At 48.6% G+C, this 15,039-nt stretch overlaps 1 protein-coding gene and 1 pseudogene across 2 annotated transcripts; one reads left to right on the forward strand and one right to left on the reverse strand.

The window, feature by feature from the left end:
* Window positions 1-1,763: 1,763 nt before the first annotated feature.
* On the reverse strand, window positions 1,764-15,021 carry CCDC127 (coiled-coil domain containing 127). Of its 2 annotated transcripts, none has more exons than XM_057709932.1 (3): window positions 14,957-15,021; window positions 13,551-13,681; window positions 1,764-3,029 (listed from the first exon to the last, which is right to left on the reverse strand). In XM_057709932.1, exons 2-3 carry the CDS (start codon window positions 13,669-13,671, stop codon window positions 2,374-2,376), a joined length of 777 nt encoding a protein of 258 aa, XP_057565915.1. In that variant the 5' UTR covers window positions 13,672-13,681; window positions 14,957-15,021; the 3' UTR covers window positions 1,764-2,373. The 2 variants fall into 2 exon arrangements, with proteins under 2 accessions (XP_057565915.1, XP_057565916.1); XM_057709933.1 differs by lacking the exon at window positions 14,957-15,021 and adding an exon at window positions 14,127-14,275.
* LOC130837606 (U6 spliceosomal RNA) lies at window positions 8,218-8,300 on the forward strand (annotated as a pseudogene).
* Window positions 15,022-15,039: the final 18 nt, after the last annotated feature.

Here is a 15,039-nt window from a genome sequence, read left to right on the forward strand (position 1 = left end):
CACACTCAGCAGGTAAAGAGCAGAGGGGAGTGCCAAGGCTCAGGAGGGCGTGGATATGCCACATGGCAGCTCGACTGGGGCTCCTCCCGGTGAGCTTGACGGGGCTGTGACCTGCCCAGACCCACCTGGTCTTCCCATGGGCCAGGCAGTCGCACTGAACGGAGACACGATGGGACCACCGTCTTTGCCTCCCCTTGTCCCGTGATGGACTAACCATTGCACTTCCTCCAGGAGTTCAGCAGTGCTTCCTGTTGACCATCCTGGCAAGGTGGGGGGCACTCAGATTCAGGGACTTCCACTTCTCTTCCCTACCTTAGCAACTCTCGTTCCAGACGGTTCTTGTCAGCTACATACTCGGAGACTAGGAGACCTAGCAGACCCAGCAGACCCTGCGCAGCGGACGTGTCCAGAGACCCGGGGGCTTCGGCCTGCAGCTCCCTCTCTCATTGGCTGCCACCCCCTAGGTTCTGGGAGGCCCCTTCAGCCGCCGGCAGCCCCAGCAGTGAGTACAAATCCTGGGTCTGCTGGAGGGCCTGCAGGAGGCGCGCCTCCTTCGGAGCTGTAGTTGGCGTCTGAACCCCCTTCCCGATCCTCCCCACTCCACTCCACTCCCACGCCACAGCCCAGCCCAGCCCAGCGGTTCCCAAGGGGAGGCGAGCAGGTAGCTGTTCTCGCCATGGGGCTCGAGGAGACAAAGCTGGTGTGCAGGGAGAGAAGACTGAACAGACACGCAGAGATCTGAGGCCAAAAGGTCATCACTCCGAGGTTCCTGATGTTGTTTACAAGCCATTTCTGGCTCTTCTGTGAGGTCTGGCCCTCACGCTGCCTCCTTGCCCTGAGGCTCCACGAGGCAGCCTTAAAACAAAGCCCCCCAGCAGCCTAAGCCAGCAGAACTGACCCCTGCGCTTGCTACCACAGCCGTAATGTCTAGAGAAGCAGGACAGCTACTTCTGTCACACCCCAGATAGAGAGCACTTTTGGCAGCAGCCCACAACACCCGCCCAGTCACTCAAAAAGGACCTGGTCTCACACGGATCAGGGCAGCTCTGAAGTCAAGCTGCCTGGGTTTGTAGTGGCTCCGGGACCACCTGTGCGACCTTGGGCAGGCTGACTTCCCGCCCCTCACCTGTAAAATGTGGGCTGCAGAGAAGGACTCACACCACAGGCCTGGGACCGCGGGCCTCTGAGAGGCCCGCTGACAGCTGGCCCTCGGCTGGCATCTGGGACCTGGATTTGGGAGGTCCCCTCCCACGTCAACTAGTGAGACTGGCTCACGGCGCCCAAAGCCTGCCAACAGCTTGGACTCGACACCTGCTCTCCTCTGGGAGCTTGGAACTTGGGCCCGTGCCAGGCAGAGGGTGCCTCTGTGACCAGCCCTGCAGAAGCCCTGGACGCCTTCTGAGGAGCGTCTGCATGGCCGTGGGACCCCCGGGAGGACGCTGGAGGCTGCGCGTGGTCTCCCCCCCACCCACGTGCTTGTCCCTTTGCCGACGTTGCCTTGCACCCTCTCTACACGACGCGTCTCAGCTGTGAGTACAACCATGTGCTGAGTCCCATCAAGTGTGCGGTGGTCTCAGGGACCCCAACCCCACGGGTAATAACAGTGCTCACTGCACAGGACCAGGGTCAGGATGACGTGGGGTGAGGTGCACAAAGCAGAGTGACTGGAAAATGGGCCTAGGTCTGCAGTAAAAATCGAGATAATCTGTATAAAAATGCTTTGTAGAGTAAGGAATTACACACATGAAAGTGGCACTGTTGCTTTTAAATCACAGGTGTTTTAATTATATGTCATTGCTATTAAATAATATACACTTATTGAATACAGACACAGCAAACTCTAAACACACACCAACCGGAAACAAGAAACAAGTTTTCCCCTTTGATGGGAAAGAGCTTCAAGACACCACGATACCCTGATGGTGTCACTATCTTCCGTTCTCATCTGCTGGGCAGTCCCATCCCCTACCTGGCAACTTGTAACTGTAATTTTAGGAGAGAGAAAAATAATTCGAGGAGAAAACAGAATTTATTTAGGGAGTGAAAAAAACAGACCAAAAAAATGACTTGTAGGGAAGATGAATATTATATTTCACAATCTTAAAAACAAGTTTTCCCTAAAGCTAAGATATGAGGTTATACTGTTCTGCTTAATGAAATACTGACAGCTTAAAAAATGCTTCTGAGAAACTGCACTGAAACTGCCACTGAAGAGGACGCGGTCTCGCTCAGAGGCCGGAGGGAGGGGAAGGCCACTGCTGAGAGGCGGCCGTGTGCACGTGTGGCCACAGCACAGGGAGTGCTGGCAGGAGGAGAAAACATCCGACAACCCAGAGCACACAGCAGTCTGACCTTGAGCCGTGCGCTCCCGTCTCACTTTTCCAGTATGGCTTTTTCTGCGCTTTTAAACTTTTTCAGCTCGACAATTAGCTGCCAGTATCTGAGATACAGCCACATGAGCCTCCCATTTTGGCGCCTGTCGGTGTTCCAGATGTCACCACAGTACGTGTCGTGCTTGAATATGTCAGTCAGGCCAGCTGCCAGCTCTAGGTCAGCAGCGACTGGGTCAGTGGACGCGCGGACCAGCAGGCTCTTCTCGATCGCCAGCCGCTTGTGGCGGGGGAGCAGCAGGCTGCAGTAGATGCTCTGTCTTTCTGTGAGGGCGTCCTCGAACTCTCTCAGCAGAAGCCTGGCTCTCCGCTGCCAGTCCTCCTCCTTGTCCAGGCAGCTCAGGTACGCACTCCGCAAGGGCTGCCTCGTCTCCTGCAGGACCCGAGCCCGTTCCTGCTCCAGAAGCTTCTTCTCTTCTACCATCCTGCGCCCCTGAGAGATGAGGGCTTCTCGGTAACTAGTCGTTCTGTTTTGTTCCTTTTCAAGTTCCAGGGACAACTGTGCCACGGCCCGTCGACTTTCTGAGATCGTAGCATGGTACTTGGCTTCGAGGTCCCGCTGGAAGGCAGCTGTTCTCTGCTGGTACGCTTCCCTCTCTTTTTCTATTTCTTTTCGGGACTCCCTAGACCAAATCCAACCTGACACAAATAAATGGGGGGAGGAAAACACACATAATGAAAAATCAGAGCTCAAGCTCTATAATCTTTATTTGCAGAAAACATAAAACAGCTAAGGACAGCATGTCAATAAAATCTTAAGTCTGGAAAGGTACCAAAAAAGATAACATTTTGAATGAAGCTATAAAATATACAAAGCTCTGATCTTAAAATCAGAAAAGGGCGCCCCAGAGATAAGCACAAGGCTGCAGACAGAGACCCCGTCCAGGCTCCTATCTGATGGCTGCGAAAATCTACCAATGCCTTCCTTTGCTCCCAAGCCTACCACCACGTGCCTGCTCTGGCCACGGTGCCCCCACATACTACTGTCAAGGTTTAAAAATGAATATGGGGGACTTTCCTGGTGGCTCAGTGGTTAAGAATCCGCCTGCCAATGCAGCGGACATCGGTTCCATCCCTGGGCCAGGAGGATCCCACATGCCGCGGAGCAACTAAGCCTGTGCGCCACAACTACCGAGCCTGCGCTCTAGAGCCTGCGAGCCACAACTACTGGAGCCCGCGCCTGGAAGCCTGTGCTCCACAAGAGAAGCCACCGCAATGAAAAGCCAGCGCACCGCAATGAAGAGCAGCCCCCACTCCACACAACTAGAGAAAGCCCGCGCACAGCAACGAAGACCCAATGCAGCCAATAAATAAATAAATTTATTAAAAAAATGTATAGAACTTCTAAAAAAAAATGAAGATGGGTGAGTATGTTTCACAAGATGTTGGCTAGGTTATTACAGAACTGAGTAAAGTTCAACGTGTGTCCACCTTTCCCTGGTCATCACCAGTAAACTGCTGAAGCCCAAGGTGTTTGCTTATGTTCTGACAGGGGTCACACAAATAAGGAGCCAGAAGCTCAGCCTCAAGACGAGGCTCCCCCGTCAGCCAAAAAAACACGGGACGGGGGTGCAGTGGCTGGGGCGGGTAGTGCCCTGCTCTGCCCACCGAGTGAGGAGCCACCAGGCCTCTGGCCTCTGCGGCACAGAGGAATCCAAGGACAGAGAAGGGGAGTCTGATGACCACAAAACCTGTGGCCAGCAGGTTCCTGCCTCTGGACGTTGTCACGAACCCTGCCCCATCCCACCAATAAGAGTTTGGTGTGTTCCGATAATACGACAAAGTCAGTGGGATGCTTTCACTGGTACAGGATCTCCCCCGCATTCTGAACGCGTGCTCCTCTGTAATATAATAAATGTTGGGGCAGCTATGCTGAGTCCTGTTTCTCACAATGGTAACTTGTCCAGCCTGTACGTGCACAAAACAGCACAGATCTGCGTCCTCTGGAAAACAGAAGGATTGCATAGCAAATCTTCAAAGCTACCAAGAGCAACAGTTTTAAAGCATCATTTATGCCCAGCTCTCCAAATACAGCCAAGGAGACTCACATACTTCTCTCCTACTTTAACTCTGCAGTGTCTATCCCCTTTCTAGTTCTCTTCCTGCTCTTGCTGGTCCCTCCCCATCAACACCCAAGGTGTGTCCCTGCTGTGCGACCTTGCCCCAGGTCTCAGGGAATCCCATTTAGTCCACAATGTCAAGCGTTTCCAGGCATCTGAGAGCCGTCTGCACTTGCAGTGCTGCCACCACCACGACGCTACAATCAGGAGACCAAACTCATCGTTCCTCCACTGAAACAGCCTCTAGTCCTGTTCCAGTTGATTAACTCCAACTCAAAAGCACACATCATCTTTGTCTCCTCCTTTTGCCAGAGTCCCCAGGCAGGGGGGCTGCCCAGGAAAGAAGGGGTCATGATGTGACTCAATACGCCCTGAAGGGCAGGCAAAAGGTATGTGTGGAGAAGAGAGGAAAGAAGGACTAATTCAGTTGTGGAAGAATGTGCACAAAGTCTGGAAGGCCAGCAGCAGCTGGCAGGAAAGGTCCCTCTAAGGCAGAATGAACAGGTACAGGAGAGCTTCTGATGTTCCAAGAGCAGCCAGAGTCCAGGAGCTTCTGTGCCAAGGGCGCAGGGACTATCCCAAGGGCGCTGGAGCAGACTCTGGAAAAGTCAGACTCTGATCAGGAAGTGGACTGATCTGACCTGACGGCACCCTGGCTGTGATGAGGAGGATGAGAGGTGGGGTGTGGGGCGGAGGGGGCAGGAGGGAGGCCAGAAGCAGAGAGCCAGTCCTGCGGTGATAACCCAATCAAAGTGCGATGCCGCTCACACCCAGCCAGGGAGGCTGATACACAAGGCACGCAGGACATCAGACCACAGAACACATCTCATCAGGAAGGCCTCCTGGAGGAGGTGGGACAGGGACGTGGAGGCAGGCCGGGTGAAGAGGTGACCAGGGAGGTGTGGAGACCACAGTGCAGGATGGTGGAACAGAAGTCTGGACACCCCGATTCTGGTCTGTCTGCGAGTCCTGCCTCGTGACTCTGGCACAGACACAACTTTTTCAAGCCTCAGTTTCAGAAGGCATGTAAAAGAGCTGGGATCCCAAAACTAACACAAGGTGACCCTGAAAGGCGGGGAGCGGCAGGCAGACTGTCAAGGGACTCTGGCACCCAAGGAGCACCATGCTGGGGAGTGCCCTGGGGCTGCGTTTTGCCTTGTAGATCCCAGACGCAAAGCTGAGACGCCAACGATGCAGGCTCCCTTTAAAAGCCGCAACAAAAGTCTGCTCTCTCCGGCCAAACAACTAGGAAAGCAAGACAGAAAACTTTCACACAACAACCACTCTGCCCCTGCTACTGTGACCCCACCTCTACCCACGTGGGCAAAGGCTGAGGGGCTGGGGTGCTAGCCAAGGAAGCCACGTGGGTATTCTCCTGTGTGGGCACGTCAGCGGAGTCACAGAGGAGCTGGACCTCCGGCTCTTGCCCAGCAGTAACGAGGGGACCCCTCCTCGCGGAACTCCCACCCCAGCCTGGGAGCAAGGGGCAGCGCTACCCTTCCCCTGCCACAGCACTGGCCAGGAAGCCAGCCTAAGAAGATGTGAATAAAAACTGTCTCATGATACCCTCAATGCCCAGGTTTCAACTGAAAATCACTCTTCACACCAGGAATCAGGGAGCTCTTACGTTGACTTAAAAGGTAATGAGTGGATGCCAACACCAAGATGACAGAGATGTCAGTGTCACCCGACAGCATTTAAGGCAGCCACTGTAACACAAAGTCTGAGCAAAGACAAAGCCTCAGCAGAGAAATAGAAAATATTTAAAAAAGAAACTGAAATTTTGAAGCTGAAAAAGATGAACTGAAATAAAACACTGGACACTGAGACCGCTGTGGCGAAGAGAGGGCCCCACCAAGGGCTGAGACACTCAACACAGCTCTTGTGAACACAGACGTGAAGATCTGAACAAGATGCGAGCAAATACAATCCTACCACATGTGAAAAGAATTACGTGGCATGACCCAGTGGGGATCATTTCAAAAGTGCACGACTGGTTCAACATTCAAAAACCCATCACTAGGATCCTTCGGAGTAGTAGGCTAGAGAAGAAAAACTACATGATCATATCGACTGATCCAGAAACACAACACCCACTCATGACAGAAACTCAGAAAAACAGGAATAGAAGGGAATTTCCTCACCTTGATAATCTATGAAACCCACTGCTAACATTTACTTAGTGGTGAAAAGTGGTGAATGCTTTTCCTCCAAGATGAGGAACTATCCAACAAAGTCCTAGAAGTTCTGGCCAGTGCAAGTAAGCAAGAAAAGGAAATAGAGACTAGAAAGGAAGCGATAAAACCTGTCTCGAACCTCATAGAAAAATTAACTCAAAATGGATCATGGACTGCCATGTAAAATGTAGAATGAAAACTGTAGGAAAAAACACAGGAGAGAATCTTCAGGGTCGAGGGCCAGGCAAAGCGTTTTCAGATGTGGTATAAAAGCACGACTCATGAAAGGAAACACTGACAAGCTGGACTGCATCAAAACTAAAACGTTAGCTCCATGAAAGACTCCAGTAAGAGTCCACACACTGGGAGGAGAATGTGCAAACCAGACAGCCAACAAAGTCCTAGATTCTACAACACAGTAAAAACTCTCAAAACTTGGGAACTCCCTGGCAGTCCAGTGGTTAGGACTCCGAGCTTTCACGGCCGAGGGTGTGGGTTCAAACCCTGGTCAGGGAACTAAGATCCCACAAGCCGCCGGGAGGTGGAGTTAAAAACAAACCAAAAACCTCTCAAAGCTCAGCATTAAAGAAACAATCCAATTAGAAAATGGACTGAATGTGAAAGACAGGACTCCTGGAACTGGATAAACCTACGGCAAATGCGCAAGTGAAGAGACGCCCAGCGTCGTCGTCCCTCTGGGAAAAGCACATTAAAGCCACAACGGGGTATCACCACACACCTGGAAGAAAAGGTAAACTGGAAACAACTGCGACCACACCAAATGCTGGCGAAGATGCCAAGAACGGATCCCTCACACTCTGCTGGCCAGAGTGCAAAATGGTATAGCCACTCTTTTACTGTCTTAAAAACACCGAACATCGATGCTCATGCAGGCTGACAAGAGTCGGTGGTTGTTATGATTCAGTGATCTGCAGTGACTGCATCCTGGTGAAAGACCCAACTGCAGCCCTAAGGGCACAGCTTTAGAAACTCACCAGCCTGCCATCTTGCAAAACCCTACTTAACACCGGGAAAGGCTGCCTTCTGCCTGTGGCTGCGGCAATGAACTTGGTGAGTGAAGTGGAAGGCTTAAAATTACACTAACATAGTAATTAACTTGTTTTGAGGCTGGGAGAGGCCCTGAGCTGACTTTCATTTTCTGTTTGTTTTTTCAGACTCATCTCTGGCTTTTACAGCTTTTCATAGTAATTTTTACTTTTGAAGTTCCTGCTTTCTTGTACTTTGAAATGATGCTTTCTGCCCCTAAGAAGAGTTGAGGAATAGTGTATTTTTTTATCTTGCTTAGGTAATGCGAGCAAAGAAAACTTTTAACTCTGCATTCTTTTAAGGAGTCTCCAAAAATGTGCTATTACAAGACTACGAAATTATATCGAATATCTGGGTGTTAAGTAGCCCCCCAACATAGTCTAAAAGTAAATGCAGACAAATGAAGTTGATGCTGCTCTTGTCAGGCTCTACTTTCTCTACTCAAACCTGTCATCCTGAGAAATCCAGACCCATAAAGCCACTCCATAGACAGTATCACTGCCTGCTCACTCTGGCAGCACACATACTAAAAATTAAAAAAAAAAAAAAAATGGAACAACAGAGAATATTAGCATGGCCCCTGCGCAAGGATGAAGTGTTCTATATATTGGAAAAAAAAAAAGTATCCCTGCAACAGAGGGGAACTTTTTTTAGTTTCTCATATTCTTAAGTGCCAATCCAGAACTACTAGATGTGACGTAGGAAAGCACAACACACCACCCTTAAATATGTCTCTTTGGCCTCACTAAGTTTCTCGAGGGGCAAGGGAACCACCCTTGTCAGCAAATGATTCTAACAGAAAGCGGAAAGGAACAGATTAAATCTGGAGCTGCAACAGAAGCCTTAGCAGCCCCTGGAGTATGGAATATCAAGGTTCCGGGCTTGGCCAAAGACATTCAGCTGGTGATTATTAAATTAAGACCTGGATGGGAATATCCCTGTAAATAGCAGTAATGAAAATGGGACTAACCACTGGCCTGACTGACTAACCATAGCTGACACAGAACCTGACAGGAATTTTGGGGGGAGGACTTCTCCTCCCCAAAGCTGAATGAGGGAACGTAAAACCTTGCAACACAGGTGAACATGTGTGTCAGTCATTTGATATCACTGAGGTGGCTACTCAATTCTTTGAGGAAAACAACTTGTGTTTTTTCTGGCCTTAAGAGAACAAAGTCATCCTAGGAGGCACTTGTCTGTGTCTTTGAGATGCAAATATCCTAACTGGTCTTCTCCAGGAACCCTTAGAGCGACCATCCTTTTAAAATGCAAATTTCAAAAAGGGTGTAGGTAATTTGGAACTTGACTTCTCAAGGACAAAAAATTCTAAGTAACTTCTCTGTAAACATCAGAAAAAAGGGTTTAGCCATCTAGACAGGTGACCTTGAGTTGCTTCATCTGCCAGAAGCTCAATTTCAATCCACCTCCTTATAACTGATGGGTTTCACGTTGTTATACCTGACTTGGGGCTGACATTTTGAAATGAGAACAATAAGGTCTATTTGTGTGTTCAAATGTATCTATGTGTATTGTAGATGTATGGTATCACCAAAATTAATTCGTAAAAGAGCTCTACTTGAATTAAAAAATTTTAAGTGCTTATATACTCAGGAATATAAAACTGCCCAGAATGAATTTCAGGTTCATGTGATCTAGGAAATATTCAACATTAAATTAATATCTGGTATTGATGGAGGCTTAAACTGTTGGTATGCTTAATACAGACAGGTCATCAATGTTAAGGATAGTACTTCTGTTGTACCTAAGTTTACTAGAGGTCAGATAAGACCTTATATGTTGCAAATCTGTCAGCAAGAAAAGTAACTGAAAGTGAAAAAAAAACTTTTAAGGAAAGTAAGATGTGTGTTTTCAGTAAAAGGTGTGATGGATGAGAAAAAAGAAATAATGGAAAAAAAGAGTCGTACATGATCTTGGGACTTCCCTGGTGGTCCAGGGGTTAAAACTCTGCACCCCCAATGCAGGGGGCCCAGGTTCCTTCCATCCCTGGTATGGGAACTAGGATCCCACATACTGCAACTAAGCCCATGCAGCCTAGATAAATATATATATTAAAAAAAAAAAAAAGAGTTGTACCTGATTGAGATTTTCTAAGACTGGATTAAATTTAGTTGGATAAATATTTTGTTGGGAGTGGGCTGGGGCAAGACTGAATTTGGTTTTTCCCTCCAAAGTTTTCTTGAAATGCTGCTTTTAATAACATGAATTTCTTTGCCTTCAAGTGATCTGTATTTGCTTTTGAGATCTCTTTTAACTTTGGTTAACAAAAAAGTATTGTCTCATTAACCTATGAACTTATGTGGCCAAGTGTTTTAAAACTTTTTGACAAACTTCCAAAATATCAATTCCATGTTTCTTTTTTTTTTTTTTGGCTGCGTTGGGTCTTTGTTGCTGCACATGGGCTTTCTCTCTATGGTGAGCGGGGCAACTCTTCGTTGCAGTGCTTGGGCTTTTCACTGCGGTGGCTTCTCTTGTTGCAGAGCATGGCCTCTAGGTGCGCAGGCTTCAGTAGTTGTGGCTCGTGGGCTCTAGAGTGCAGGTCATGGGCTTAGTTGCTCCGCCGCATGTGGGATCTTATGTCCCCTGCATTGGCAGGCAGATTCTTAGCCACTGCGCCACCAGGGAAGTTCCCCAAATATCAAATTTTAATTAAAGTTCTTTTGATTTCCAGCTAACTTTGGGATACTTTAGAGGGCCCTTGAGGTATCTTAAAGAAAACTACTTAACTAGGATTATTTTGTATGTTAAATTAAATGTAATCAGATGTTTAACCATGACTTTTAAGTCTTATCATTTATAGTTATTTTTGTACTCTGATGCTGCTACAAAAAGTGCTTCATCATCAACAAGCTTCATAGAAAGGCTATGGAAGCAGTTACAACAGCTCCACATCAAGATGATGGCTATACGAAGTTTCCAGTCCATACCTCCTTGAAACAAGGAGCTGTCCTGACCCTGGGGCCTCAATATCAGGCATCCAGAGATTTTCACTCCCTGACAGGCAGGGTCAACACCCCTACTCATCCTTGAAGCAATTACAGAAGACGGTCCATTGCCCCTCTGCTTCCCATAAGAATATGGAAGTAAAATCTCTGAGGGGGGAATGAAACAGGAAGGAAGGGGGCAGGGCACAAGCTTTAAAAGAATGACATAGCCATTGGACGTGGCAAAAATTGGTTAGAACCAACTAGGTCCAAGATCTCAGACTAGTTGACTCTGAATAGACCTTAAGCCTCATTATATGCTCATTGTAATATACTACCATGCTAAGTGACACACCCACCAGTGCTAGGACAGTTCTGAGGCCAACCATAAAAGATTAAAAGGTAGGCTGTGACCCAATTCCTGGAACTCCTCAACCCTTCCCCAAAATAATTGGAATAATCCTCCCACTCATTAGCCTATAAAATTACCCAGCCCATAAAAACTAGCCACTCCATATTTCCGGGCCTCTCACCTCCTGAGATGGCCCATACTCTGTCTGCGGAGTATGTTTCTCTCTAAATAAATCCACTTCCTACCTATTAAAAAAAAAAAACAAAGTCTCTTTGGCATAAGGATTATTTTCAACTGGTTATTTTCTAAGAAACAGCAGACATGGGAGAAGCTTTGAAAACCAAGTAGGAGTTACCCTTTTGTAAAAAATACATTTATAAGCAAATTCTCCATTTGTAAGGGTGTCTCCCTGGCTGTACCAGGAAAAGATTGACCAAATCTCTGGAAACTCTTATCAAAGGAAAAGGCTACAACCTAAATCTGCATAACAACCTTACCCTTGATGACTGCACTTTTCCTGGTCTGCTTTTCCTGGTCTTCTTGGGTAACTAATTCTCCCTACCCTCAACATCCTCTTTTGTGTTCAGCTGAGGACAGTATTTAAGGTGAGGGTTTATGCCATTTTGGTAAGTTACTCAGTTTTCCTGGGTCTCTCCTACAGATACATGTTAAAAATGTTTAGTTTTTTCCTGTTAATCTGTCTCACATCAATTTGATTCTTAGACCAGCCAGAAAAACTTAAAAGGGTAGAGGAAAGTTTCTTTCTCTGTGACAATGACAAAACATAAAACCAACTCCTAAACATCAAGAAGTTCATCGTGTAGTAGGAATATAAGCTAAAAGCTGGAATAATGACAATTGCCCAGTAACTGATCATTTCCCCTAAGTGGTACAAAGTCGATTCAAAGCAGGGAGAATTTCTGGCCAGCCTGAGCAGAGCTTGCATGGATGAAGTCTCCCAGAGACTCATTTCCTAAACATTACACAGATTTCCAAAACCAGTGCTCTCTTACGCCTGTCTTATTCTTCCTCATCAGAGCGTACAAGGGGCAACGGAAGCAAGGGAGCCCCCTGCGAGCAACGAAGCCTTGAAGGGAGCTAACAATTACCGAACTCACTCCATACAAAATGCCTCTAAATATCTTGTCTTATTTAACCCTCACACTGCATTGAGGTAATTATGATGCTCATGAGGCAGGAGATGGATGGGCTCCAGGCTAGGCATTTACAACTGGCCTGTTCACACCTCTGGGGTGAGAAGAAGATGAGCTCCAGGCCGGACATCCATTACCAGCTCCCTGTTTACATTTCCTGAGCAAGAGACAACTGGGCTCCAGATTACATACTTATGATCGGACTCCTGTCTATATTGTGAGATTGGCACCTCCACGTAAGAAACAGCAACAGAAATAGGGTAAATAACTGGACATTTAGACACTTTTATGGCAGGGACAGAGAGTGGCTGAACCCTATTAAGAGATCAAGAGGCCACACACTCCCCACCTTTGGGACAAGGGAGACACTATGCATGCGTAAAAGCCTTCACGGGGTCAAAAAGCAGGGGATGCCAGACCATAGTAAGTCTTGCTAACTCTCTCCCAGAGGCCTTTGCGACAGGACCCATCTTAATTGAGGGGTGCGTGCGCACCCAGGGGAGGTTCAAGAGGCAAATTAACCCTGGGATCAAAATATGATTGGCCAAGAAGAAGACAAAGACCCAGAAGACCACCCCTTTATAAAGAATTTAAACCCCCCAAAGGCGCGACTCTGGGGACTCTCTCCCTGAGCTTGCCCATGCGTCCTTCCGCATGTACTTTGCTTTTCCAATAAACTTTTAGGCTTTTCTCTTTACCTTCTGCCTCCTCGCCTGAATTCAGGGCAGGCAAGAACTAGGGACCCAGGCCCTAGCCACTGGCCCCTTTCATCCAGCGGTTAGGACTCCTGGTCTGGGAACTAAGAATCAAGATCTTGTTTCTAGCTACTGCTCGTTGCCAGCTGCCGCTTATTGCTGCCAGCGTCCAAAATCAGTCAGAGAAACTGAGGCTCAGAGGGTTAAATCATTTGCCCAGGATGCACTGTATATGATAAAACTAGGGTGCACACTTGCATCTGTGTAAACAAAGACTACTGCCCGCCATTTATGATTAGGTCATTAGCCATTGCAGTCACTGACCTACAAGTTCACCCTGAAAGGCATTCTGGGTGAATGCACTCTGTGTTTTGGATACATGAGACCCTACACAGTTAAGATACATAACTAAAAAAGAATTTCAACGATCCCAAATTTCTGTATCTTCCCATACCTAGATAAGCACTAAAATCATTAACTTGACATACCTGGAGGCTTTTGTGACAATAGTAATCTTTTACCAATACATATGCTTGACCACATGTATTTCCTGGCTCCTCCTCCACCTCTTCAGAGCTGTTCCTAACAGCTACCTTAGAGGCTGTTATAGTCTTCACAGCTCTCACATTGTGCACTTCCCCCCCAGTCAACATCTGTCAGGTTTCAAAGCCCAAGATCTTTGGGTTCCACACTTTCAGCCCAGAAAACACACATTAGGAAAACCATGACTTACGAAAAGCAGCCAGTCCCAGCATCGGAACCAACAGGGCATAATTCCATCTGCTTCCATCACCCCCATCAGCCCTGGAATTGGGCCGGATATTCCAATTTGGGGGGTCATTTAAGTTATTCATGGAGATATACCTTAAAATAAATAACAAAACCATTAGCCACACAAAAGGAACAAAATTCATTGGTCACAATTATATGATCTACACAGCTCATGTGAGTTTTTTTTTTCTTTCAAAAAATTTTGTCCAGACCTAGGTATGTGCTGCACAGCACTGAGCCTCGTGGGATTAAAAGAAGAAAAAAACAAGACCGCAGACAAAAGCAACTCAAACTGTGAGAAAGATGTGTTTCAAATAACTGAAACAAATAAAACGAGGTAAATATATTCAAAAGAAACTCAATCCAACTTTAAAGACTCTTAATAGGCTTTTCAATGACTACTTATTTAATAACTAAACATACAAAAGTCTAATTGGCAATAAAAAAATGACACACACACAGAAAGGTTCACACTTAAGGACCTTGTAGCAAGTATAGAATAAAAAAGTCAGAGATCTAAACTACTGAAGCTCCTAACCTTGAGAGAGGAGGTCTGGGAGCAGCATTCCTTCTCGGCCACCCTTTAAACTACATGGTCCGTCCCCACCCTCCACAACCTGCAGAGTCCTCGCCCTCTCGATCGCATAAACTAGAGGGCTCCGTGCCCTCCCCCCACACCGTACACTAGAAGGCCCGGGCCCTCCCGTCACCGTAAACTACAGGGCCTGCCTCCCCACCCCCCCGCCCCCCCCACACCGTACACTAGAGAGCGCCCCCTCACCGTACACTAGAGGGCCTGCCCCCCCCACACCGTACACTAGAGGGCGCCCCCTCACCGTAAACTTGAGGGCCCGGCCCCCCGACACCGTACACTAGAGGGCCTGCCCCCTCCCGACACCGTACACTAGAGGGCGCCCCCTCACTGTAAACTAGAGGGCCTGCCCCCCCCCACACCGTACACTAGAAGGCCCGGGCCCTCCCGTCACCGTAAACTACAGGGCCTGCCTCCCCACCCCCCCGCCCCCCCCACACCATACACTAGAGGACCTGCCCCCCCCTCCCCCCGACACCGTACACTAGAGGGCCTGTCCCCCTCGTCTCCTGCAGGGTCACGCGCACCCCTCATAACGCAGCGGAACCCGGCAGGCGACCGCTACACGGCGGTGCACGCAGGCGGCCCGCCGACCTGCCCGATGCAGGAACTCCCGCTCCGACCCGGAGGGAAAGCAGGGCGGACTCCACGGTCCCTGCGAGCACCGGTGCATCTCGCAAGACTGCCGTAGACTCCAGAAAAATGGAACCCCGTCCGCGCGGGAGGAGAAATCAGGCGAGCCCGTGAAGACCCCCGGCCTCAGACGCCCAGCCTACCTGCGGCCGGGAGCTCGCGGCCCCAGTGCCCTGAGAGCCGCCGTCCGCCCGTCGCTCTGCGCAGGCGCGGCGTTGCCCCGTCG

The sequence above is a fragment of the Hippopotamus amphibius genome, chromosome 15 (assembly GCF_030028045.1).
Source record: "Hippopotamus amphibius kiboko isolate mHipAmp2 chromosome 15, mHipAmp2.hap2, whole genome shotgun sequence".
In the NCBI taxonomy this organism is placed as follows: Eukaryota; Metazoa; Chordata; class Mammalia; order Artiodactyla; family Hippopotamidae; genus Hippopotamus; species Hippopotamus amphibius.

Excerpts from the sequence above, each read along its gene's own strand:
- CCDC127 (XM_057709932.1), bottom strand. The coding sequence starts at position 13,671 with ATGAATAACTTAAATGACCCCCCAAATTGGAATATCCGGCCCAATTCC. Across the intron at positions 3,030-13,550 it reads GCTGGGACTGGCTGCTTTTC|GTTGGATTTGGTCTAGGGAG; the intron begins GTAAGTCATGGT and ends TATTTGTGTCAG.